Raw genomic sequence first — 27,727 nt, forward strand, 5'->3', positions numbered from 1 at the left:
TGCTGGTTAGTGGATATTTTCCCTTTTTAAGGAATGTGTGTTACACTTAAATTACTTGGATGAAACCAATGGTTGTGAGCTTTCAGTGCACACCTCGGACAGGACTGCAAATGCCTTAACTTGACAGCAGTCACTGGAAAGCACATTCAGTGATCAGGTAATGTTTTCATTTCCTTTGCCTTTGTTTTATTTGGGGAATAGTGGGCAGATGTAGCCAGAACTCCAAGTTCCATCTAGAATTCATGTCATTACTCAACTTTGAGGAGAGGGAGGAATTTACATTTCAAATAATGCAAATCTAACTCACAGTGATAAATAAGCAGAGCTGTCCACCTGGACTGTGTTTTGTACCCAGTAAAAAATATAAATAAAATACTTGTATCTCAGTATAACTTATAGTTTAGTGAAAGATTGACTTACTCCATTTATCCTCTGTAAACCATAAGTCTGTCTGAAACTGAAATGTACATTTACTAAATCACAACTTTCTGCCACCACCGTCTAAAAATTATACCATACCTAAGACATCAACTGTGTTTTGAGCTTAATAAGAATACCTCAATTGATGTCTTTAAGACAATTTCCACAGGAAGTATACAAACTGTAACATAAAAATTATCTTGCATTGAGAATGAATATTAAACTCTAAATTATTAATTTTGAATGGAAATCTTCTCCAGTTTCTCTACACTTACTCAGAATTGCTCAGCTGTTTCCTGTAGTCACTCCATCCTTTCTCATCACCCCTCCACCCTCCCTTCCTCAGTTTACAGGAGATATTACTTGATACAGAAAAGAAAATATATAAAGCGTCAGACTCTCCAATCTTTGCTGCTGAAGAATAGGTAGTAAGTGAGGAGGGTGGAAGGTCTAGCTGCATTGCATGTATTCAGACCTCTGGGACTAGGAGATGGCAGATGCGTTTCTTTTTCAGCCCTTCTTGTGTCAGTAGTTTAGATGCAGCAATGGAATCTTCCATGCACAGGCCAGGGGAAAGCCTTTTGTTAAGGTCCTTTTGAGAAAGGGCTGATTTGAATTCCAGGGACCATCTCTGTCAGATTTTTTGTTGCCACCTTTCCTCCCCTGCCCCATAGGAAAAGCTGTCAAGAATCTTTAAATGGAAGGAGAGAGGCTGTTTTTATTTAAAAATCAAAAGCTTATTTTTATGTGTGGAAAGGGTACTTTTTAAAAAGAACCATCTCTGTGAATAGCAGTCATGTCAGTGTCAAAATGTATGCTTTGATCTCTCCGATTACAAATGGAATGTCTCTGCACACAATCCCAGACCAATCTCAGTTCATTGATGTCCATTAGCTTATTTCATTGCTAAAATATGTTTGTTATCTGTGACTTGGTATTAGATTAGGTCAGTATTTGCAGATTCACAGATGGGAAGGTGAACACAGAGGTGTTATTATATGGCCCTCCATCCTCCTCTGTCCAGGGCAATCAGATTATTCTTGCCTCCCCAGTCAACTCCAATATGGAGAACCATAGTCTACCATCATAAAATCATTTTATATGGGAGTTGCTAAAAGAACCAGCATCTTTTAATGCAGATAAATGTCTTCCCTGGACAGTGAAGGGTATTTCAATAAAGGTAGACGAAAAAGGACTGTTTAGTCACGTCCTTTTGACATAAAGATCAATTATTTGAATTAATGAAAAAAAGACAAATTACAGATGATTCTACAAAAAATAATTATTATAGAAATGTGTACAAATACCAACTAATCATTACCAAGTTATTACCAAAAGAGGCCAAGTCAGACTGAATAGTACTGTGTGACTGAGACATGAATTGTTCACATCAGAAAGTAAGTGTATGAGAGTCTCTTGCCTAGTCCATAGTATTGATTGACTTAAGACTTTTAAAAACTATAAAGAACACAAAAGAAATTTTCTACCCCTTGTGAAATTTTCTCAAATGCATTATTAGTAGGGCCTGTAGTAAGTACTATTAGAAAGGCCATTGGTCTTATTCTGCATTCTCTTTGTCTGCCAAAGTATGTAGCCTGAGATAGGGTGAACAAGACAGTCTCAATTTCAAATTTGCTGCCCGGTAATTCCCAACAGTACATCCAAAGTCATTAGGCTATATATTTCCTTTTTTTTTTTTTTTTTAGGCTATATATTTCTATAGAATTTTTTTCTGATAATCTGGCATCGTGGTAGTGTATTGCTTGCTTCAATAGTCCCATTTGTTTTTTCTTTCTCTCTTGTTCTAGTAACCTTACAAATTGTTAGTATTATAATCTGAAGGTTTAAATACATTGAAAATTTGAAAACTAAACTTGCTCCTATCAACTATAGGTGAGTCCTAATTGTCATATAAGTAACTACTTTAAAGATGTAGTGGATGCAAGGAGGCTTTTGTGATTTTGTTTTTGTTAGTGTTTTCTTTCCTTTTTTTTTTTTTTTTTTTTTGTCTTTTCAAGTCAATGACATAATTATGGAATATCCTGCCTGCCCACAGGAAAGTTTGGGGCCGCCTCTGCATTCATATAAAAAGTGGCTTTTAATAAACCCATGTTCTCTGATGTTTACTTTGCTTGTTTATTTGATTATTTGTGTTTCTTTAATCCTTACACATGTCTCTTCTCCTGCCCACCTGCTCTTCCTTCCTACCAAGATTTACTCTTCTTAATTCTCCATTTCCAATGTTGTTTACTCCTGTTCTCATTCCTCTTGTTTTCTTACAAGAATAAAAACTCTCTGGGTTGAAAAAATATATTTTAGTAGGCAGAGCTTCCAACTATTTTTGGCTTCTTACAGAAAATGGTTTATTTAAGACACAGAGACAACAAAATTGGAGATGACATTAATGTGGACAAAGTGTCAAGGGTTGAAGTTCAGCTCCTTTTATTTGTAGTTCATTGTCTCAGGATTGGAGAGAAAGGGAATCTAAGGCCAAGTACTTAACCTCACTTTTGATTTGGAGATAGTGAAGAAATGCTCTGAGTAATATGTTATCGGAAAATGTACTATGATGGATGTCTGGAGTGGATAATAAGATCTTTGTATTATCATTTTATTACCAGAATGAAAAGATCAACTGGATATTAGTTATCACCAATTTTTTTATGTAGATAAAAATGGAAAGCAATAAAAGATTGCAAAATGTCAACCAGTGGCACTTAAGCCATATTAGATTGCTTTGATCAGGCTGCCACTTGGCAGGCTACTTAAAAAGATATGAGGAAATTTCTGGAGGCTGGCTGTTGTTAACATGAAACAAGTATTCAGGTCAGAGCAGCTGCCTGGTGCCTGAAGAGCAGAGAACTGCAAAAAGGAGCCTCTGACTCTGCCTCCACATAACCATCCCTTGATTTGTAGAGTTCTGTCAATCATTGCCTCTCAGTGACTGGTGCTGTCCATCCACCTAGGATAGGAACTGCTCAAGGAATAAAGGAAGATGAATATATACATGCAGAAAAGAGGAGTTTTGTTTGTTTTCTGCTGTTGTCATTTTTAAAGTTTAAAGTATATATGAAAGAAAGGAAAAAGAGACAGTTTATGAATGAATATTTTTAACAGAAATCTAAAAGAAATTACATATAAAATGTAGAGACCGTAGATTTCTGATGAAACACAAATAGCCAAAACAGGCAAAGGGAATTGGCACATGACAGTGAGTCTTTAAAAAAATATCAAAATTGCAATAAAATTTAAGGAGAGCCCATTTGAATCCTCCATATCTAAAATGTATGAGAATTATAAAGAAGAGTACACATTTAATGACTACATAGATTGTGCAAAATTGTAGTGTGCGGGCTTGATAAGTAGAAGAGTTGGGTCTATTTTAGTGAACAATTAATTGGTTTATTGCTTATATGCAAATATAAAATGCTGAAGTGTTTTAAAAGATTGCTCTTTTGTGCAGGTTAAGAATTCATCTTGAAATCACGCTCAATTATTAATTTATTCAGTAAAGCATTTTCTTATTACTAGTGCAAAAGGGTGTGCTCAAAGTAATGCAAAATTCCAGGTTGGCATTGGCCAAATTCATCAAATTCTCTTTCATTGTTGAGAGTTAGTATTACAACAATGGCCAAAGTAGAAATTGCCAGAAAAACCTATAAAGTTTCAGAAGAAACATTCTGAATTTGATATCCCCTTGGCTTCTGTGAAAAGGAAATTTTGTTTTATACCACAAAATGTCACAAATTGTGAGACCACAACCTGTTGGTTGGAGGTTTTTATTGTGTTATTAGAGAGAGCTGGTTTCTAAACATTTGCCATTTCCTTCATAGCTTAGAGTTTCTTTTTGGTTTTGTTTTTTCTTTGGTAGGGAGGTAGCATTTTAGCATGCTATCATTGATCCAGAAAATCGAAGGTAAAAATAGGAATTAGACATTAGACACTCCTAGCCATTATTAAGATTTTTTATTTTTACATTTAGTCAATCTCATTGTAAGATGTATGATTAGAATTTCACTCATTTTAAAGAAAACAATAATTTCTTTTTTGTATTTGGAGCATTTTGTCTTTTTACTGATGTGACTTTCATGATTCAGGTTCATACAGAGTTAATCCTAAAGGATCAGAAAGACTAAAAAGTACTCAAGAACTTCTGTTTAAAATAGCCTCTAATCCTTTGGACAGCCTTAATGTTCAATGATGATCTAAGGTGCCATGTCAAATAACTGGTTTTACTAGTGTAGACAAATATAGATTAGAATTTTTTCAAGAATGTTTGCATTCCTAATATTCCTCAAAAGAAAGCCACTAACAATTTACACTTTGTCAATTGCTTACCTGTCAGAGAATATGAAAACAAATGCTGTGATTGTGGATCTCAATTCCTCATGCAGTTGCTAGACAGGAATTATGCATCTGCTACCTTCTAAAGTGGATGCATAATTTAAAAGATGCTTTGCCCACTTAACCACAGGTCAGACATGATTAATATAAGCCTTCTAGCTGAGCTTCCATTTAGCTTCCTCTGTTCTCTACTGACTTGGTTCTGCTTGATTATAGCTTCTACATTTTCGTGTCTTTTGTTTACTCATGGTGTCTCCTACCTCATGGTTACTGTTCACTGCCTCTTCCTGTGCATGTCTTTTGACTTTTTGCTGCCCCTTCAGCTGTTGACTCAATGTATGTTATGTATTCAAACTTCCCTAGAAAGAGAATCGGTATATTCATTACTTATACCGGTCCTGTTGAGCAGAGATTTCAAATCATGTCACCTCACAAGACACTGACCAGATTTTAGCTTTGGGGGCAGATGCCCACTGGTGATCCAGTCAGCTGTCCTCAGAGCAGGACAGTATACTCGCCTCCAAGGGGTTGTAGGAGCAGCAGGCTTTCTCCACAAACATCTTTTTTCCAGGCTGTCTGATTTAAAATGTTTTGACTTTAACTGTGAAATACCCTTGAGGATTACAATTTCTTCAACACGCTACTGGCAAACATATGGTACGTAAGTCAAGTGGGCAGGGCTCTTTAAATCGGGGGGAAATGCATGGGACCATCAAAAAACTTGGAGATTGAAATATTCAGTGTGCTCAGAGCTCTTACCCATTTCTTTCACTTGTTACCAATGGGAGCAAAGAGCAAGATGGATAAGAAGTGTATTACGAAAACAGTTTCCCCAAAGGTAAAGTAAGCAATTCTAAGAGTATTTCAGTTACTATTACTTTTATTGTACTTAATATTGGACTGTTTGCTGTCATTTGTTCTTTGAATGCATCTTTCATACAGTTGTGAGAATTCTTCACCCTCCCACCTTCCCAGGAGATCAGACTAAATATAGGCTTGAAATATTTTATGCATAGTGCTAATGAAATAAATGTGTAACACGTGTATCTTTAAAAATATAGGGTCATGGTGTGCAAATGTTTTACAACAGGTTCTTTTACTTCAGCAACATACTGTAAACATTAGGTCCAGTATGTGACTATAACATGCAGTATTTTAAAATCTGATCTATTGCTTATTTCAGATTTTATACTGAAGTGTTATAAAGCAGGTCCAGGTCACTGAGCCAGTTGAAGAAAGATAAAATAGGGAGAAAACATTTATGTACAAAAATAAGTTCTATGATGATTCATCAGTGACCTCAGAGCAATCAGATGAAAACTGATTGGAAGCATCTGTGAGCAACATCTTGAGAAACAAACCAGATTGGAATAACCATAAATGAAGAGATACTTCTAGTTGTGTTGGTATAAGTTATCATCATTGACACTAACCCACTAAAGTGAAAGCCTAACTAACATAATCTCACCATAGCAAGACTGACCAGGAACAAGCACACAGATTAACATTACTTCTAGCAGTTGGTTGACCAGCTTCAGGGACCCTCCAAACACTCTCTCCTGAGATTAACCAAATTAATCTTGTGTAAGATTTAATTGCTGAGAGACATTGCTATAGTTGGGCAAGCACCGTCTTAGAATACCTCCTGTTTAGTAAGGCAAGTCATTCATTTCAGAAGACTTTGATCCAAAAACAACTTCAAACAAAGGAGTAATCCCAATTATTTTTCCAGTTACTAAAATAAACAGTCAAATAGAATCATAGCCCTCAAGTTAGTGACTATAAGTAAGCCTGATAAATAAGCTAATTATGATAAAGGAAAAAATTAAGTTAGCACTATTTGTTATTGCAATAATAAAATCCAAAATAAAGAATTTAGTAAATCATTATATCAATGCTATGAAAAAAAATTTTATATTATCATTCTAATTTTTACATGATGAATGAATGAATTATCATGTATTATTTGTCCATAGCCTCCTTTGGGCAATCACTGAGGAAAAAAAAGAAAAAAGATCAAAACAAATGAGATGCTACAGTTCAAAAATTCTAAAGACAAACTATCCCTTATCATATGCCTTAGAATGCATTTTCTTAAAAAAAAAAAAAAAAGTTGGTCGTAATGTTTACAACAAATACTGAAAGCTAGATTTTCAAACACTGATATGACTTACTTGTGAAATGAAAAGAAGGGGACAAATAAACTTAACAAAGCCAGAAACTTACTTTTTTTTTTTTCTAATATGCTTCTTATTTGGGGAGAAGGTTTTTACAAGAATACCCCCCAAAATATTGAAGGACTCTCATTTAATGATATTCTAATGCACTTATAGTAACACACGGGTAAAGCCATTGTTCCTTGAATTTTACAGAACTGTGCAGTCTTCTTGATCTTCTCATTAAAATGAATTCTGTAGCTATTACAATGTGTTTGGATGAGCAATCATATATTTAATTTAAAAATCTTTGCATTTGTGACTATAATCCATGGCTTTGTTTATGGAATGTCAAATTGAATATTTGTAAATTTCCAAATGCTCAGTATCTGTGTACTTTTTCACTTTTTTCATTCAGATAGCTTGGCATTGTGTAGGTATTACATAAGACATGTTTAAGTAAGTGTCAATATAAATCAATATAATCCTTTTCATGTTATGCCAACGTTGAGTATACTTTCAGTTTAAAATGCTTTATTAAAATCACATTAAGTATTTAGTACTTAATTTTATACTTGCAAGCTATCCTATTATGTGATAAGCATTTCTTGGAAATGACCGTTTTTCCTTAAAATAAAGTCACAGTCCACATTTTTCCTTTCATTATAATAGGTTTGTTTTATTATGCTTCTTCCCAAACCAGTCATTTGAGCTAGATTAGATTTAAAGAAACTTCTTTTGAAACATTCTTTTAGCAATATATTTATATAATTTGTGTTCATTTTTACTGTGTTGTAAATATAATTATATTCTTAAAAGGTAATTATATTTCTTAAAATGTACATTTTTTACATCAAAATGAATTGCATCAGAGATATTTATCCTGATCTGTCATAAATGGGTACAATCAATAACAAAGCTATATGTAAAGGCTAAATGTTTCTTAGTAGATCATTTGAACCTTGTTTATTCACTTGCCTAGAGCTATGATATGTAGCCAGAAATGAAACAGGAGGTGAGGCAGCTATATATAGTGAATTTTATTTTGTAGATGATGGAAAAGGGTTAGTATGAGTTAGGAAAATGGCAGAGGAGTCTTTGTAGGGTATTTCCAGCAGCTCTCCAAGGTCAGAGCCTCTTGCAGATAAGATCCATGTTTTCTTATAATTAAATACTCATTAAGCCTTGAATCCTCCAATTCCTAAGCCAACTATTCTCTTTGCATTTGGAAATTACTGACTGCAGGCCTTGGGTGATTTTGCTCTCCTAGGCTCTACACATCATTAAATTAATTTTCAATGGAAGCAAACAATGAAGCTGTCTAAATAATTAGCCAGATAACTGAGTTACCCAAGTTCTCCAGTTATTTGACTTATCAGATTTCATGCTGCCAAATATGAAAACAGAGGGATGAAACTTTATTATTGACACTTCTTAGTGAAGATAGGCATTAAAAGTTAATGGAGTTACTTTCCATTAACTATTTGACTTAATTCAATATCAAGAGGTATTTCATCTACCATAAAAAAAAATCTCACAAAATCTAAACAGATACACCCATTCAATAAATAATTAGTGAATGGCTTTTAGGTTCAAGGCACAGAACGATAAGACATAAGATATTCTCTCTGAGGTTTTAAACCCATTTAGGGGAAGATAACAATTATAATGGCCGTATAATACTGATAATAATATTACCGTTACTATAATTGAGGGTGAACCATGTACCAGGCATTGTTTTAAGTAATTAAAATGCCTTAAATTTATATTGTAAAATGTTTCTATTATTAGCTTATTTTACAGATAGGAATACTGAGACACAGAGACCTTATATATTTTACCCAAGGTCACACAGCTAGTAACTCATGGAACTAGGATAAAAACTCGGATAATCTGTGAATCCAGAACCTATGCACCAGACCAAGATATACACATTCTAGAAAGTTAAAAAAAAAAAAAAAAAAAGGAAAGATTTAAGTAGCAATCCTATCAAAGCAAATACAATGTAATTAACTAGCATGTGACTATTTCATTTCTCCAGTGGTTTTTAAAAGTTTACAAAATGTCTTTCTTCTGTTACTGTTCATTTTTGAAAAACCCTCATCTCCAAGCTTAATGTCTAACTTTATATTATTTGCTCAAAGTACTTTTTAATTAGGGAGGGATATTTCTTTTTTTTTTTTTTTTGTCCAGGCCTTGCTGCCTGTGGGATCTTAGTTCCCCGACCAGGGATCGAACCTGTGCCCCCTGTAGTGGAAGCGCAGAGTCTTAACCATTGAACCACCAGGGAAGTTCCAGGGAGGGATATTTCTAATATTTTTAGTATAAAAAAATTTGTTTGTTCTTAGGACTGTATACATGTCTCTTTGCCTATACAGTAAAGGCAAATAGCTATTTATAAAAACACTGAATAGTTCCCAAGGGTGTCTCCGTAGCTAAATCGAGGAGAGCTTAAGGAGGGTTAAAGAGGGAGGAGTTAGGTGGCTGGGCTAGTACCTCAATTTCATGGCTGTTAGGGTGATTAGTCAGTCCAAGGTCATGACTGGCACCAGGCCTGGCCAGCAAGACAGCTCTGAGACAGACAGCTTCTCTGATACCCCAGAGGCCTTGTCATTAAGGACAGACAGTATGGGGAAGGTGACCCAACCATTTATCTTACATTGATAAATGAAGTCTTGTCTGCACATTCCTGAATATAGAGATAACTAAAGGAAACTTTAAAAATAAATAAGCACAAAACTTAGACTCTTAATTAGGGGTGGCTCAAACAGCGTGCAATTTGTGCAGTCACCCAGGGCTCTGTGCTTTGAAGGGCCTGTGCTTGCATTAATGTTCTGCTACCACTGTCCTGAAATGCTTCATTTTGAACAAGGGTCCCATGTCTTCATTTTGCACTGGGCTCACAAACTCTTTAATTGGTCCTTCCCCTAGTAAGGTTAGTGAATATCAAAGAAGAATCTGGAAGTGCCCTTTACATGTTTCTAATTTTAATTGGTAATTAACTCTCCTAGCTGATTCATGTGAGAAATAAAAACAAAAGAATTCTGCTCCCAGCCCAGTATCTAAAAATTGAGAAAGATAAAACAGAAACATTTAATGAGGAATTACTCTCCTTAGGTTTTAGTTTGTTTGTTTGTTTGTTTGCTTGGTTTTCAAGCAGAGGTCTGGCTGTTTTTTAAAGTAATTATTTTAAAATCAGAAACTAATGGCAAAGTCAAATAGCAGGCTGAAGGTATCATAATTACAACCTGAGGAACACATCCTCCTGTCATTTACGGGCATAAGTGCTCTTGCCAAGAGCCATAGCTCAGGCAAGCAGCAGTGGTGACTCTTGCTTCTGTTTTTCCTGGCTTTTCTCTCTTCCTATTATTGTCACAATGACAAGGCTTGTTTCCAGCTTCCCACCAGGTCCTGCCTCCCACTGGAGGCTGTAGTCCTCAAAGTCAATTGCCAAATAAAGCTTCGTAGTACTCGGAAAAGTTGATATAGATAAGACACGTAATTTTATATATACACACAAATGTCATGCATTTTAATGAAGGCTGCCATTCTAAATTTGTAGAACAGGAAAGGTGATTACATTTTAGAAGTAGAGGAACTTTGCAATTGGTTTATGCCATTTACAGCCTTTTAAAATTGTTTTTAGTTTTTGTTGTTGTTGTTTTACGGTTAAGAAAACTCAGACCAAGAGCAGGAGAAGAATTAGACTAAGTTAGCATAATTAAGCTTTTGTTGGATTTAATGGTAACAGTGAATCTAAAACTCAGGTCTCCTGACTCTTAAGCTCTTGATTATTTTTCCATTACTTATTTCTTTAATATTCAACGTAAAGATTCAGGAGAAAAGGGAATTTAAATTGTCTATTTATTTAAGTGTATCTTACAGAGACCTGAAAAGTACAAGCTGGCTGCCTGTTTTTAAAAAGTTTTATTGAAACAAAGCCACACACGTTTGTTTACATATAGTCTATGGCTGCTCTTGCACTACAATAGCAATGTTGAGTAATTGCCATGACAACCACGTTCTGCAAAGCCAAATATATTTACTATTGGGTCCATTGCAGAAGTGTTTTGACCCCTATTAGATCTATTAGAATTAGATCTATTACATCTTTTTTTCGAGAAAGCTCCTCGAAAATCTAAGTTGGGGCATTCCCAATGCTTGTGCGATCAGTGTTTGGTACAAAATAATTTTTTTTTTTTTTTTTTTTGCGGTACGTGGGCCTCCCACTGTTATGGTCTCTCCCATTGCGGAGCATAGGCTCCGGACACGCAGGCTCAGCGGCCATGGCTCACGGGCCCAGCCGCTCCGCGGCACGCGGGATCCTCCCGGACCGGGGCATGAACCCATGTCCCCTGCATTGGCAGGCGGACTCTCACCAACTGCGCCACCAGGGAAGCCCCAAAGTAATTTTTAAACTAAATTAGTAGGATATGGGTGCCACATAACCCAGAATGAATAAGACTAGTTAAATGGGACAAACAACAGATATAGTATGGACAATTCGATTTCAAAATTTCATAATTCTAAGATGTATGGTGCTGTAATTTCTAATTCAATTGCTGGGTGCTATAGGCAGTTTAATGATCAAAAAACATTGAACAGTTATGTATAAAGATAGAACCAATTTATATGCCTAAGGCAATGCCAATCTTCTCTTTTTTAATTTATAGAAGAACTTGGGAAACTTTAGGATCCACTTTCATGTGATGCCCATCTTTAGCCCACATAGCTGTGGTTGAAAAGACACAACCTGTTCTTAATAAAATGGAGATAGATAGATCCTTTCTAGAAGGCAAACTAAATGGATTCCTACCTGCCTATTATCTATGCAGTTTGCTGGGTTGTGCCTTTGCAGAAGTACCCATTCGAATCCCTATGCTTAAATGGCTTAATTGAGTAAACAGATTAGCTACTCAAATCACTAGATAGTTATAAAATAGAAATTACTTACATCTGATGTTTAAGGCAACGAAAAGGAAGCTAGAACCAACTAGTCTGAACTATAGTGAGAGATAGGGTACCTGATACAGATGGTTCATTTATGTAGTTAGCATCTTTAAAATATACCAGTAGAGGGAGATAGCTACCTAAAGGGTACGTAATGAGTCTCAGCTTTGTGGCACTCAAGTCTAAAAGTTTTAAAACTAAAAATATAATTGGTTTGATTTTCCCAAGCTACATCCATCTTTCAACTCTAGGGACAGCTGTCATTTTAGTCTGTTAGACAGCTTTGATCACATTGCTTCGTAGATTTCTTATCTTTGTTTTATTCTGCTCTATTGCTCTTTAATGTTTCTTTCCTCACATTCAAAAAAAACAATATAAGTACTTCACAGGACATTTGCACACAAGGCTTTCTTCCCAAAAGGATCCAAAGTTACTATTCTATACATCTTGAATATGAAATAAATTTGAAATATTCGTGAAATAATAAGAAACAAACAACTATTAAAATAGATTAAAAATACGCTTGCAAACAAACCTGAAATCCATCAACGATATTATATACGTATATATCAACTAACCTCCCATGAAGCTGTCTGTAAAATGGGGGAGTTGGGTTAATTATCACTTCATCCCTGGGAAGCTATTCTTTTCTTCATTAAATAAATTCATTTATTGACTTATGCCCAAATACTTTCAAATAGAATTTAAAGTGATTAGCAAAAATAATTTAAAATAATTAGGGAGAAGAGTCAATATGCAGGGGGTATTTTTAAAGGAAAGAAAAGAATCAAGTTGCTGAAATTAAGCACAAATCCTAAATCTTGGTTTCCTGATGGATAGAAATAAGGAAAGGCAATCTGTTCTGTAACTCACTTGACGTAAGAGGATATGGCCTATAAAATCTTCAAGAGAGAGCTTATAAACTGGGACTTTGAAATTAAAGGAGTGTTGAAAATGCATGCTAAAGGGCTGATAATGCAGATAGACTAAAAAGGGTAGCTTTGAGTAACTCTGGACCTTGATATGTATAATAAATGATGTCCTAGAAAAACAGGTTTTTTTAATTTGTAAGTGAAGAAAATCTGTATTTTTAAATCTGACTTTAAAGAGCAAAGGAAATGTTTTTTAAAAGCCCTTGCTGGAGTTTTCTGATAAAGAAACTCATCACTTTCCTAAAGGGAGAAATGAGCCCCCTAGAGGGTTCTGCAGAATCCAGAGGTTCTGGGTGATGCCTTGGGGGACAAGCTAGCCTGCTTCTTTAACAGCAGAGCAACTTCCCCTTTATGTGATTTTTATATTCTTTATGCGTGATTACAGGTAGAAAAAAATAATTCCAACGTTTTAAAATAATAATAAAACCACTGCCCCAGTTTTGTAGATATTCACTCTATAACACTCACATTAATGCTGGGAGTAAGGTGTTAGTACCAATGAGACATGTTTTGATATCCCAGAAGGAAGAAGTCTTAAAAGGAATTCAGATCATTAATGCTTTGAAAGACTATGATTTTGCCATGGGGACAAATGACTCTGAACTCCAAAATTTCAACAGTTAAGCCATCTTCCTTTACCAAATACATATGTTTAAAATGTTTGTGAGAATGTGAGATCTCAAAGGCGTTGCAGACATCCTCTAGACCATCTCCTCACTTTGTAAGTCTGATTTCTTGAGACTACAAGAAGCTGCACGTTTTAGCAAATTGCTGATTGTGGGTGGATCTAGTACCAAACTGATCTATATCATGTCTTTAGTACCAGCCATTTCAGTATCCCTGAGTAGAGGTACAGTGTATTTTTTAGAGATTTCTTTCCACCATGACTTATGCAGAAGGTGTGTAAGATTTCGTAACACTGTGATTGTGCTGTAGAGCAAGCTGGAAGTCATGACAAAGAGCAACTTTCCTATCCTCTTCATTTAGATGTGAGGAGACTAAGAAGTCACGTTGCTATCTAAAGGTCACATTAGCTGGGAGGCAGTATCATGCAGGGGAAGGTATGCAGGCTTTGAGTAGGTCAGACCTAGGATGGAACACTTTTCTATCACATTTTAGCTGTGTGACCTCGGGACAAGTCGTTTTAGATTTCTAGGCCTTTGGTTTCACATATGCAAAATGATAATGTAAAGATGAAATAAGTTAATAAATAAAGTGCCTGGTACATAGTAAGCATTTACTAACCTCTAACTTCTTTCTTAGCAGCAAATTAAGGACTAGCAACCACAATTCTTAACTCCCTGTCCAGTGCACTCTCCACGACACTTCATGTTGCATAGATAACATTGTTTTGAACTGAGAATATTAAGTGCATTAAAAAAAAACAAAACCCTGTCTTCCTAAATTAATCTCTTCACATTTTTAATAATGCAAGGAAGGAGCTTGAAGTTGGCCCGCAGAGATTTTCATGAACCAAAGGGTTATTTTTAATTGGGTTTTGTGCCTGTTGTTATGGGAGTTATTGTTTCATAGATGAAGCATTATGATTTTACTGCAAGATCAAGCCCAGAATGGGGTATAATGATGATATCATCCTTATGCGTCTTCTTCTTGACAAAACACTTTTAAATTAAGAGAATGGGAGTGAAGCTGCTTCAAAAGCGCACATTTCTAAGAAAAAAAATATCTTCCCTATAAAAATAGCTTTAAAATGATATGTTCTCTTTTCAAAGATCAAAACTCAGAATGGCCCTTGCTGCTGGTAGGATGATAAGATTCTGCAGAGTTACTAAACACTTCTTTCTTCACTGTTGAAACTAGAAAGAGTTCCTTTGATCCTGGAACTTGCTTTCAGCAATTGGTCTCAAAGCATTTTTGCAGTTGTTGAACTAACAGGCTTCCTCTAGATATTTAGTGATCAATCTCTCAAAACGGTTCTGTCTAGACTAGTTTTTATTCATGTATCCAGATGCAATTTAACTTCTCTAAAGCCACAAAAAGAGATAATTACTAATTTTAATGATGGTTCTGTTTAAAGATAGGAGGCAGTTCATCCTGCAAAATTAACTTATGTCACTGGCTCATTTTAAGCCTCAGAGAAACCCCAACCAAGGAAGACAGAACTTGTATCATCAGTAATATCCTAAGAGAGAAATCAGTGGGCTTGCTGGATAGCCTGTGGTATTAAAAGCAAACAGTGATCTCCTGTGGGACGGACTACTGAGGTTTCTTCTAGTACTTGGTTCCCTAATTTATTTATTTTTCTCTCTTCTTCTCATTGGCCTTTTCATACATCCTCCTATGGTCCTTGGACATTGGCTGGTTTGGCTGATAGAATTTGGTGGAAGAAATTATGAACTCCATCCTGATCCTGAGTTAGTTGAAAGTCATATAACTCAACTCAGTGTCATGTCTTTAGTTATTTTAGTATAAATATAGAAATGTCAGTACCTAAAAAACAGGGCAAAGTCTATCACCAAAAAATGTATCATTAAAAATTTTCATGATTTTTTAAATGAATCATAATATCAGATTATTGACAATGCTTATTTTTTAATAAAAAATTTCCAGTTCTTGGGCCTCCCTGGTGGCGCAGTGGTTGAGAGTCCGCCTGCTGATGCAGGGGACACGGGTTCATGCCCTTGTCCGGGAAGATCCCACATGCTGTGGAGCAGCTGGGCCTGTGAGCCATGGCCGCTGGGCCTGCGCATCCGGAGCCTGTGCTCTGCAACGGGAGAGGCCCGCGTACTGCAAAAAAAAAAAAATTCCAGTTCTATTGAAAGCTCTTTTTTCCCTTCGTTTTTATGTAGAAGAGAGACATTTGTCTAACTTTGTCATTTCAATAATTTCAAAATACCTCCTGAAATAACCTCTCTGTCCTAAGCCAATTTAAATTCAACTTGCACAGGTTTACATGGGTTCACTTGCGGTTGCTTTCCCAGTAGGTTACACTTCTTGTCCTCTTTCCTTTGGTCCTTAGCTGGGCATCACTTCCCTGTACTGCTACTTAATCTCATTTGTTTTTTCTTCCCTCCCACTCAACACTCGGCCCTTTATTGGCAGTGTTTTTTTCACTTTCTTCACCTCCTAAGAGTCCATTCTTTTACCTGTACCCACTGTCTGTGCCTCCACCAGACTTAGTTCTCAGACACAACATTCCATACATTTAAGAAGCTGGTGAACATTGGAGGTACATGATGTAAGAGCGAAGAGCAGCCGTCACATAGTCTCGTACCCAGAGCTGCCTCCTTGCCAGTCTAATCAGCCAGGTGCCATTGACTGAAAATGGTGAGCTGATGACCTCCCCAAGGTCAGAGGTTTCATGACTGCTAGCTACTTCATTAGCAAGAACGTGATAAGGCAAAGTCAGAGAATTCCTGAGGGAGGGAAAAGTGTGCAGGTTTAGGAGGCTTCCCAGTGCTGTATTGACTGTGCCTATTTATAACAACAGGTGAATTTGTTTGTCTTTGATCAATGTGTAACGTTAAAAGATCCTTCTTAAAGTGTTACAGCTGAATGTCTGTTAACGTAATTTTCCTTGCTTGCTATGACTCTAATGGGCTTGAGAATTGATCCAGCCAGTCTCTCCTCTCTCTGTCTCCTTTTTCTTTCCTCTTTCTCTCTTCTCTCTCCTCCCTCTCCCTCACTTCCCCCCTTCCTCTGTCTCTTTCTCTCACTCTCTGTGAGGTTCGTTTGCTTGACTGATTCTGAGTGTCCATAATGACTGTTTGGCATATTCTACAGGCAAAGGTCCCGAGACCCTTTTTGCCGGCTATAACCTCAATGATAACGAATGGCACACAGTGCGTGTGGTTCGTCGAGGAAAAAGTTTAAAGTTAACGGTGGATGATCAACAGGCCATGACAGGTAAAGCCCCATCACCTTTGCCTTGTTGAAGCTTTAGACTTTCCTGTTTCTTGCAGTTGACTTTGAAAACCAAGTGAACAGCTTGAAGCTGATACACACAGTTCATTTCTTATTCCAGTTCTTCCAGCAACAAGTACATTTAATAAGCAGCATGTTAAGTGTTTTTTATCTCAAATGAGCAACAATTTTTGTCATGTTCTTTTCCATTTAATAATGCAAAAAGAAGTTATATTTTAATTGTATGGCTTGATAAATATCTTAGGGCTTTATAAAATATTGAAATTATTGTTTGGAGGCCAATTTCTGTTCAATTTCTTTGTTTCTTATATATTTAGGCAATGAACAGCAGCAAGTTATACTTTTTAGCTTCTGGGTATATTGATAGATATGCTGGCATTCTGTCAGGTGAACTGCTTTTTATTTTAAGCTATAATAGATCATTTGGGGCCATTTAGCTCCGTTGGTTAAATTCTAATATTAAGAATGTCAAGTTCAATCCCTGATTTGTAGATTTCCTGACTGAGGTGAGTCACATACAGGTGCGTCCCGGAGACACAGGCAAACCGAATGAAAGAGGAATCGGTGCCCCTTTATTCTCTCTGCTGAAAATAACTTCCAGCACATGACCCGCTGGGATATTAGCTCCTTTTTCTTTTTTAGAGACTATCTCCCTGTTAATTATTTTAGTACAAGGCACAAGACAGTCCTTGTGCAGCAGAGAAGTGTCTGTTCTACATTCAGTCTCAAGGGGGTTTCCATACTCAGAGATCAGGTGATTGTATCAATGTAGAAATATCATGTATGGGATTCTAACTTTTAAGAGAATCATTCCTGAGTTCAAATGAAGCAAACTACCAACTCACAGATCTCTTACCAGGTTGTATTTCTTTAGCCCTTTATGGCTTTCCAAAACCTTTTTCTACACATGGGGGCAACCTTGCTTTGTTTCCGAATTATCTGAAGAGCTTTAGAAGGACCAATTCCTGACCAGACACCACAGAAAGTGTGGGAGGAGCTCATCATTATTACTTGTTTTTCTTAAGACCTCTCAGAAGAACTCTAATGCAGCTTGTCCGTGGATTGGCATTTAAAAACCACTGCTATGTTATGTCATTGTATTCTCCCAGGAAGGAAATCAACCAGGGAGCCATTAGCATAAGCCTTTATTCAACATTGCCAACAGGAGAAGTCTCTAAAGAAACTGGGAACTTAGAGAAGGAAGGCAGAATATTTATAGGGCTTTGGCAGGAGTGTTAGCTGAAGTTCAGCTAGTTTTGGTTAAAGGCAGTTCTTGGAAGAAGAATGAATTGTTTCTGTAGATTAGCATCCGCTCTTTGGACAATCTCAGTTTTATCAAAAGGGGTAGAAATTAACAGGGTCTAAGGTCATGTGCAAGAGGTTGGGAAGAAGTAACTGCCAGGGACAAGGACATGTGAGAATCGCAGTAGAACATTCTTCAGTCCCTTAAGTTTGTCTCAAATCTCACACAGCCCTATGAAGTAGATAGGGTATATACATTCTCACTTTATAGATGAGGAAGCTGAGGTTCAAAGAGGTTAAGTGACGTATGTTTCTTTGAAATGCCATTGTTACCAGAACTGAGAGAGCACCTAGGTTTATTTTTTAATTTTGTTTATTTGTTAACTTTTAAAAATTTGTTTGCTTTTTGACTCATGGTTCATTTATTTATATTTATTAATATCCTAATATATGTATGACTCTATGATGAATACATTCCCGGACATAACATGATTTTATGAGGATAATATATACACATATCAAAATCACATGACGACCGATCATGTAGGGTAGCATGTAATGTACTAAACGGTTGGGTAAACAATTCATGTTCTTGGGGTTCAGAAGAGCTTAAAGGTTTCAGGAATAGCTTAAAGCAATAGATAATATCTGAACTAGGCTGTAAAGAAAGGATAATACAGAAGATAAAAGTATCTGGGAGAGCATTCCACACAGGGAAGTATGGCTTAGATGGGGCTAGACAGACTTATGTTCAGGGAACAGAGAAGGTTTGTTTTGTTTCATGTAACCATAGCATGGTTGACATGGCTAGAATGGCCTTTGGGGGCCAATAGATCAGTGCTCTGAATGAAGGAATTCGTATTTCATGGGTTTTCAGGCAGTTGGAAGTTGCTGCATTTAAGCTGGAAAGTAAGCTAAGAGAATATTTTTTGAGCAAATGAATCCTGTGCAATGTACTAACTACTTCAGGATGTAAAGTAGTAAAGTCCTGTACTACAGTGAATGAAGAAGGTATAGAAACAAAAGACTGGTGCAACACATTTTTTTAAAGTTTCGTTTAGAAATAATTTCAAATTTACAAAAAAATTCAAAATTAAAAAAGTACAAAGAACACTGATATACTTTTACTGTGGTGAGCGTGTTGTCCCATTTGCTTTGACATTTTCACTCTCTCATTTTTTTCTTAACCAACTGAGGATAAGTTATATACTTAATAGCCCTTCATTCTAAATACTTCAGTGTCCATTTTCTAAAAATAGGGATATCCCTTTACAGAACAGAGAGTCACCAACTTCAGTAAATTTAGCATTGATACAATATTTTTTTAACATCTTTATTGGAATATAATTGCTTTACAATGGTGTGTTAGTTTCTGCTTTATAGTTTTATCTGTTCTCTCATCCATATTCCCTGTTTGTCAGTTGACCCAATGTTGTCTTTTGTAGCATTTTTGCTTCCATCAGAGCATTCAGTCTAGGGCCAGACATTGCATTTTGTTTTCGCGTCTCTTTAGCCCCCTTTAATGGAAAACATTACCTTAGACTTTCTTTGTCTTTGATGACATTGATAAATTAAAAAGATATATAGTCCTCCGACCTTTTATCAATGTAAAGTCACTTTTTGGGCTTATCTGATGTTTCACCATGATTATATTCACGTTTTGCATTCTTGGATGAAATACATTGTTGATTGTGTGGTCTTCTTACAGTATCCCATCTGGAGGGAAATGATGTCCATGTCCTTGACTCATGATTTTAATGCTTGGTCAGCATGTTGCCCGGTTTCTCCACTGAACAGTACGTTTTTCTCCCTTACAACTAATAAACTGTGGAGAGACATGTTAAGACAATGAAAATATCTGTACTTCATCAAAAATTTGCCCTAGATGTATCATCCACTGAAGATTTTACCTGATCCAGTCTTTAACACAGTAGTTACAAGTGATTATTTTCAAACTCCATCTCTCTTCCCACATTTAGAGTCAGCACTTAGTATTCTACTATATACAAGAGCTATCCCTTCATTCTTTCTTTTTCTTTCTTTCCGTTTCTTCTTTTCTTTTTCTTTTCCTCCTTCTCTCACCATCTTCCTCTTTCCTTCCTTCCTTCCTTCCTTTCTTATTGGTATAGACCCACAAGTTTCTATATTTTCAAGTAGTTTATAATTACTTCACTTAATTATTTTGGTGCTTAAAATGTCCCTGTTTGGGCCACTATGAATCCCATGAAGTTGGCCTCTAGGATCTTGTGACATGCCTCCACTCCAACATTTTCTCTAGCACTTCTTCACTTTCTGGATGTACATACATACATATCAATTACACGTTCACATAAAATGCATATACATGTATTTTAGAAAGCATGAGTTCACACTAGCACCTCCATATCTACAGCATTGTTTCTTGACTCCCCCATTCCATGTTTTCATATCCCTTCTTCCAAGGTGGAATCTTGGCTCCCAGTGATGTCATTTTCTCATTTGCCCCATCCAGTCAAACATCTACAATAGTTTCAGAATTGCTTTAAATTGCCCACACTACCACGACTACTATGGACTGAAAACAATTCACTATTAGTTTGTGATTCTTCTCAGTCCTTACTGCCTAAGATTTAATGTGTATGGTCAAAAGCTAAGTTGATAAATAACTTTGATTAGTTCCTTTCTTCGTTTTTTCCTTTCCTTTTCCTTCCTTCCTTTCCCTTTACTGTAGTTATAGTAGTCATTTGAAATACAATTAGTTTTATTTATTTCAGCTCCGTTTTTTCCCTCCCATTCTTATGTCTTTAATTACAGTCGTGTGTAGAACGTTAGCATGCTTTTAAAATCAGTGCAACACGTTGTGAATTAGGAAGTGATGAATAGAGTATGAAAATGATCATTGTAACAGAAATGTTCCCTAGATGAATTACCATCTAATTTTCATTAAAATTTAAGATGTATCTTTTCAGTCGCATAGATTCCTACCAAACTTCTAAATGAATAGTTATATTCTATATTAGTCAGTTGCTTTCTTCAACTTCCAGTGAATACGTCATTCCTTTGTTACTTAAATGGTTGTGCATTTATCTCTCACCAGCAATCTTAATGTTAGGAAGCAGAGTTAACAGATACTTATATGGATGTAGTTGGCTTATCGATATAGGAACAAATAAGTGGTGGATTCAAAGGAGAACTCAGAGAGAATTGACTCTGTTGGGGGATCATTCCTAAGCTAATGTCACATGTTTCCACTCTTCTGCTCCTGAGCATATACTGTTTCTTCACGGTGAAGTCACCCGTGTCTCCTTGGCTGGTTAATACTGGGAAACTCTGGCACCTAAGACTTCATTAGGAATCCATAGGCCATTGGTAAGGTTTCGCTTATGATCCGAAAGAGAAGGAATTCCCTTTCAAACTTGCCCAATTTGGATGACAAACACATTTGTTTAACAGATTTTTTTTTCCAGGAGGTATTATTAAAATTAGGAGTCTTTCCTAATTATTAAATTAGGCCTCCTAATTTTTAGGAGGCCTAATTAGGCCTTTCCTAATTATTAAATAAAGGCCTCCTAATTATTAAAATTAGGAGGCCTTTCTTCTGGGGTTACAGGATATTTAATCAGTCATGTGCCGTCACCCCCACTCCCACCCACACCCTGGATCATGCAGAAGCTCCTGTTGGCTTCTGTCTTCACTGGTTCTCACCAAAAAAGACAGTTCTCCAAGTTTGTCCTTTAAGCGATAAGAAGCCTGTTGTTCCTGTCCTAGGGGAGGCGAAGGGTCTTTGCTGACTCCTGTCGCTGAAGAGCTGTGGTTCAGTCTGCCGAGGTTTACCTCATCAGTTCTCTCTGAAACCCTGAACCTGACCAGAGAGCAGGGTGCTGGCACTCAGTACTGCTAAATCCCACCGATGTTCATCTCTGTCTCCTAGTCAGTGGTAATTGCCTCATCTAGTTCAGCCCTCGAATGCGTTCTGCTCATTACTTTTTCCTTTCTTGAACACCTTGCAAACTAGGCCTTCAGAAAAGATTAGAAAAGGTGTTGTTTTCCAGAGAGTTGCCTTCCACTTTCTGCCAAGTAAAAGCCTTTGAGGCAAAGTGCTACAAGGGACTTGGCTAGCTTCTTAGAACTGAAGGGAGAACACAATATAAACCAGCATTTCAGTAAATTAGCCTGCCATTTACTCTTTCTCAAAACTGCCAAGGCCTTAGAGCAGAAATTATATTCTGTCCCCTCTCCGTTGTGTAGGAGTTGAAAGTTTTTTCAGTTGTGGAAACCAACTTGCTGTTTCTCAGAGTTCAAAGATGAATGGGCATATAACCTGAGTAAACGTTGACGGTTCACACCAATTATGCATATTCTCCCCCCACTCCTCCACCACACCTCTTCTGTTCCCCCAGCTCCCAGCGTCTTGCTTCTCAGAACTAAAGACAATGTTTTGTTTCTCACAGTAATTGTCATCAGGGTGACTCATATTTGGGAAATTATGTTTTGCCAAAGATCTCATGAAAGTCAATAATTCATAAGAATAAAAAGTCAGCCTTGAGTTATATAGCATAAAAAAGGTTTCCAAAGATGCAGTGGAACCTTGCCATTGAGGCTTCAGGTTGGAATGAGACTTTTTCAAACACTCTAGTGGCCACATGAAGCCAGCCATGAATCAGGAAAGCAATAGACATTTCTTATTAAATTTTACAGCAAGTTCAGAAATCACTGAACAAGAAAAAATTTTTAAGGAAATCGCTGGAAACTCTTCATGCAAAGTCCTACATTTGACCACATCTTTAAACCAGAGTTATATATACCGTTAAGTCAAGTATTTGTTGAATACAGGACAGTACATACTCAGGTCATTCCTGGGAATGTCTGAACCTCACCGAGGCTCATGAGGGTAAGCAGTTGCCAGCAAAGAAGCCCAAGAAGAGATTCCCCAGAACTCAGATGAGAAAATGTTCTACACACTGTATGGGATCGCTAAGTAGGGAGTCCTTGGGTTTCAACATATCACCTAGTCTGTCTAAAATATCTGGAGTTGTGTGTTCTGTGTGTGTGTGTATGTTAGTGTGTGTGTCCTCTGTTGAACACTATTCACTGCATATCCAATTACCCAAGCCTGGAAGCTGGGACCAGCATTATTTCCCCCTTCTCCATCGTTCTGTACATTATTAATAAATCCTGCAGTTATATTGGTGACACTATCTTATTTTGTCCATTTTTTCCATTTCTTCTATAAACACTCTACTTCGTATTGTCTGCAATCTATTATATCCACAACAGAGAGATCAAATATACACACACACACACACACACACACACACACACACACACACACACACACACACACACACACACACACACACACACACACACAGAGAGAGACTCATGTCTATGTTTGCCTAAAAGCCTTCAGTAGCTCCTAATAGAATCAGGAGGCACTGTGACATCTGACCCCTGACTCATCTTCCCATCTCATCTGAGCACTAACCTCACTTACTCATGACTCTCCAGCCACACTCTCTGGGTTTTTCTCACCTGAGAGCCTCTGTTCATCTGTCTCTCCTTCCTGGAATCCACCTCCCCCTTCCTTTTCTCCAGTTCTTAGCATGGCTTTCTCCTTTTAGTTCTTCAAATTTAACTTAAATATCCACTCAGGTACTTGCCCGCATTCCATATTTACCAACCCAGCATGCTGTTCATCAAATTCTTGGCATTTTCTGAGTTTTATCATCATATAGTTAATTATTTTCTTACCTGGTTTTGTCTGCCTTAGCCCAATAGGCCATGAATTTTGTGAAAACAGGAGCTAAGTCTGCTTCTGTCAACATTATTTCTTAATTGCCTAATACAGCACCTGCCTTATACGTATACTACACACTCAGTAACTTTCAATAACTTTTCAGTGAATTAACAAGTGGATCTAAGGCTGGGGAGGGGTGGTCATTTTCTTCTGAAGCAGAAATTTAACCCAACTCAGAGCAAGGCTCAGCCTATAATCTTGCTATCTGTTTTGGTAGAAAGATTTGATTTAGAAATTGAGATTTCTGTGCGAACATACCACCCAGGTGGTTGTTTCTTACTGGAGATTATCATCAATCTGGACGCCCCAGACACTGAGCAGAGGCATTCTGTTAATCTCAAATTCTCCTTTTCCAGTAAATCTCTAGGAAAGATGCTGCATTTTTTTAACGAGTGGAGCCTTAAAAATATTTCTCCTTCATTGTCCTTCATTTTTTCTTAGTCGATATATGTATACAATAGTAGAGGTGGCTACATTGCCAACTGAGGATTAAACATGGGAATAAATTCTGAGGAAAAAAGGATTTTTAAAAGGCAGCAGTAAATGTTTTCTTAGGCAGTGGATAATGGCTTTTAGGTGCTCATTCTCCTTCATGAGCAAACATATCTGCCATTAGTGTCAATGCAATTTATATATGCTTATTAAGGGAAGAATAGGCTCTTGAACATGGGCCATAATGATTTTTCTTGTAATTGGGCCATGGCTGCTCCAGTGCTTTTTCACTACTTTTTTATTATGTATGCTCTGCATACATATTCTGTTCCTTTGAGAAAAGAAAACAGACAATACGTGTTATTTTTATCACTGAACTTCTTTCTCAGTTCTGCTGAACAAAATGTGCTTCCCTATTTCAGAGCTGCCAAGAACTGGACAATTGGGAGTCATATTTAATTTCACGTATTAGAAATATTTTTTCTGGATATTCTCGTACTGTCAGTTGGTTCATTAATGTAGCTTTTAAGAAGAAAACATGACCGTTTCAGGAGCAGGGTGGGTTCACCAAGTTAAGACTCAGATTTTAATATAATGAAAAAGATAAAATAACTCAAGGAGATAGAAAAGCCCAAGTAATTGTTTTCAGCTTTGCATATTCTTCATTCTATTTAGCTTGTTAATTCAGTGTTACTGGTGTCTCTAGTGATTTATATTTGAAAATTATTAAAGGCTAATTTTATTTGCTACCCAAGAGGTAGTTCCACACAGACTAGTATTGAGGTCACTGAACAAAAGAACTGAAGAAGGGGAGAAAAGTGATGTCATATGAGAAACCAGAATTGCTAAGGATTTAACAGTATTTTTGCTTGGGATAGACAAGAAGGAGGTATAGTGGGGAGGAGGGAGGAGAGACAACTGTTTACAGTGCTATTTTTTGTATTAAAAAAAACCACATTTACAGAGAAGGAATCAGAACAAACTAATAACTGAAAAGAGAACATGCCAAGGGATGACAGGACTGCCGTTGTCAGGATCAAGGACTAGTAAAGAGGTATGGGAATTAAGGAGCATTAAGTACAGCTCAGGGGAGAGTTCTTTATACCAATGAGTTTGTTAACATCAAAATCAAGTATGTGGGCAATTTTTCTTGTGCATCAAAAAGTATGCCTTTTATGATTTAATTACAGGCATTTCCTTTCAAATGCCACCTAGTATTTTATTGTTTCTTTCTAAAGAAATGGAAATCTGTCAGACTGGTTGAAGGAGGCCCACAAAGGGGGGTGTTCAATCTTTATTACACCTGGGAAGAAGGTTCAGTGCATCTTCCCAGGGCTGAGACTGGGATTGGCTCTAATTCATATTTTCATTAATATCAGGGATGATGGGATAGGGTAAGCTCGATAAAATTTCCAATTACGCCAAACTGAGTAGTGAAGCTAACACCTGGAAGAACTTGACTGCAATTTAAATGACCTTTTTGAGTTTCTGAAGAAAGTGATTGAGTTTAATTAGACAAGAACAAGATGCAAGGAGCAAATCACTAGCAATGATAAGAGTACTTTACCGCTGTGCTTTAGAAAACAAGTTCACATCTTTTTAAATTTTGACTTCAACCTTTCAGGTAGGTACAATGATCACTCTGGAGGTAGGGACGGGACTAAGCAGGCTTTTAATGGGGTTGGCAGAGAAATATGGCAGGATGAACAGGGATGGGGTTGAGTTGAAGAGTGAATCACTAAATAAATTGGCAACCAAGCTTCACACTAGGGTGTTTAATAGAAGATTATACTTTGTGGTAATGTGGAATAATTTTACTGGTATTCTTAAAATTGGACATGCCTTGAACTGGTATGTTGTGCTCAATTTAGGTATCCAAAACCTAAGTGCAAGGAAAATGGCAGAGGGCCAGAAGAGATCAACAGGAATTCTTCGTGATTGGGAGACTAGGTCTAGGAAAGACGGAATTATTCAATGTAGAAAAGAGAACGTGAAAAGTACATATTTAACTTCAAACACATTTTCATGGTTCGTAATTGGAAGAATAGTCAGCAGCTCTTCATTATTTCTATTGATATAGGAAAATATACAGTTACTTTTTGTTTTTCTTGAAGAACATTTTTTTTTTTAAAGGGCATATGCGTTTGTTTGTGTGTGTGTGTTTTTTTTTTAAAGAAGATGTTGGGGATAGGAGTTTATTAATTAATTAATTAATTTATTTTTGCTGTGTTGGGTCTTCCTTTCTGTGCGAGGGCTTTCTCTAGTTGTGGCAAGCGGGGGCCACTCTTCATCGCGTTGCGTGGGCCTCTCGCTATCGCGGCCTCTCTTGTTGCGGAGCACAGGCTCCAGACGCACAGGCTCAGTAGTTGTGGCTCGCGGGCCCAGTTGCTCCGGACATGTGGGATCCTCCCAGACCAGGGTTTAAACCCGTGTCCCCTACATTAGCAGGCAGATTCTCAACCACTGCGCCACCAGGGAAGCCCCGAAGAACATTCTTTATAAAGACAAACATCACATCACCATGGAGCTGGGATGTATCACTTTCTACTGGGATGATTTAGGATAGTCATTGACCCTAATTCTCCTCCCTCCCTCCCTCCCTCCCTTCCTTCCTCCCTTCCTCCTTCCCTCCCTCCCTCCCTTCCTCCCTTCCTTTTCCTTTCTCTCTCTTCTTCCTCTTACCCTTTCTCTCTTCCTTGCTTCAGTTTTTCCTTCCTGTATTCTTTCTTCTAGTTTTAAAAAATTCTGCAACTTTAGTTAATGAGGATCATTTTTGTTAAGACTAAAATTTGGACAGAGATTAAAACTTGACCTAAGAAAGTTTTATTAAGTAATTCAGCCTCGCCATTAAGGTCATTTCTCATGTTTACTATACATAACTGAATATCAAGGAGGTCTGTAGATCCTTGCATTTTAAAATGTGATTTTGCTATGGAAGTCTAAAGTTGAAAGTGCCCTTCAGATGCAGAAAATAATAATACACCATCTTCTCTTTTAGGTCAAATGGCGGGGGATCATACGAGGCTGGAGTTTCATAACATAGAGACTGGCATCATCACGGAACGCCGGTATCTGTCTTCTGTTCCCTCCAACTTCATTGGACACCTGCAGAGCCTGACATTTAATGGAATGGCATACATTGACTTGTGTAAAAATGGCGACATAGATTATTGTGAGCTCAATGCCAGGTTTGGCTTCAGGAACATCATAGCAGACCCTGTCACCTTCAAGACCAAATCGAGCTATGTTGCCTTAGCTACGTTGCAAGCCTACACTTCTATGCATCTTTTTTTCCAGTTCAAGACAACATCCCTAGATGGACTAATTCTGTATAACAGTGGGGATGGAAACGACTTTATTGTGGTTGAATTAGTTAAAGGGTAAGTACAGGTCCGTTCAATGACAAACAGAGCTTTATGAAAATGAACCTCAAGTTCCACAATTATACATTAAACAGAAGGTGGTGGGCAGGGAGGGTGGTTTGCAAATAATGCATTTGTTTAAACCACTTTTTAGGTATCTTATAAAGTTAATAGGGATTCAGTACAGTTTTTTATATCTACATTTCCATACATAAGATGCAAATAGCG

The 27,727-nt window shown here is 37.0% G+C and overlaps 1 protein-coding gene across 7 annotated transcripts in view; it reads left to right on the forward strand.

Moving 5' to 3' along the window:
• NRXN1 (neurexin 1) overlaps positions 1-27,727 on the forward strand; it is a 961,338-nt gene that overhangs the window by 365,098 nt on the left and 568,513 nt on the right. For 6 of the 7 annotated variants that reach the window (XM_079940440.1, XM_079940438.1, XM_079940441.1 and 3 more), the window contains 2 exons: positions 16,547-16,669; positions 27,136-27,517. In XM_079940440.1, coding sequence (XP_079796566.1) covers positions 16,547-16,669; positions 27,136-27,517 — 505 coding nt within the window. Of the gene's footprint in view, positions 1-128; positions 158-2,228; positions 2,314-16,546; positions 16,670-27,135; positions 27,518-27,727 lie in introns of those variants that run through there. The other variant, XM_079940445.1, reaches the window with a different exon arrangement.

Source organism: Stenella coeruleoalba (assembly GCF_951394435.1).
Source record: "Stenella coeruleoalba genome assembly, chromosome: 13".
Classification (NCBI taxonomy): Eukaryota; Metazoa; Chordata; class Mammalia; order Artiodactyla; family Delphinidae; genus Stenella; species Stenella coeruleoalba.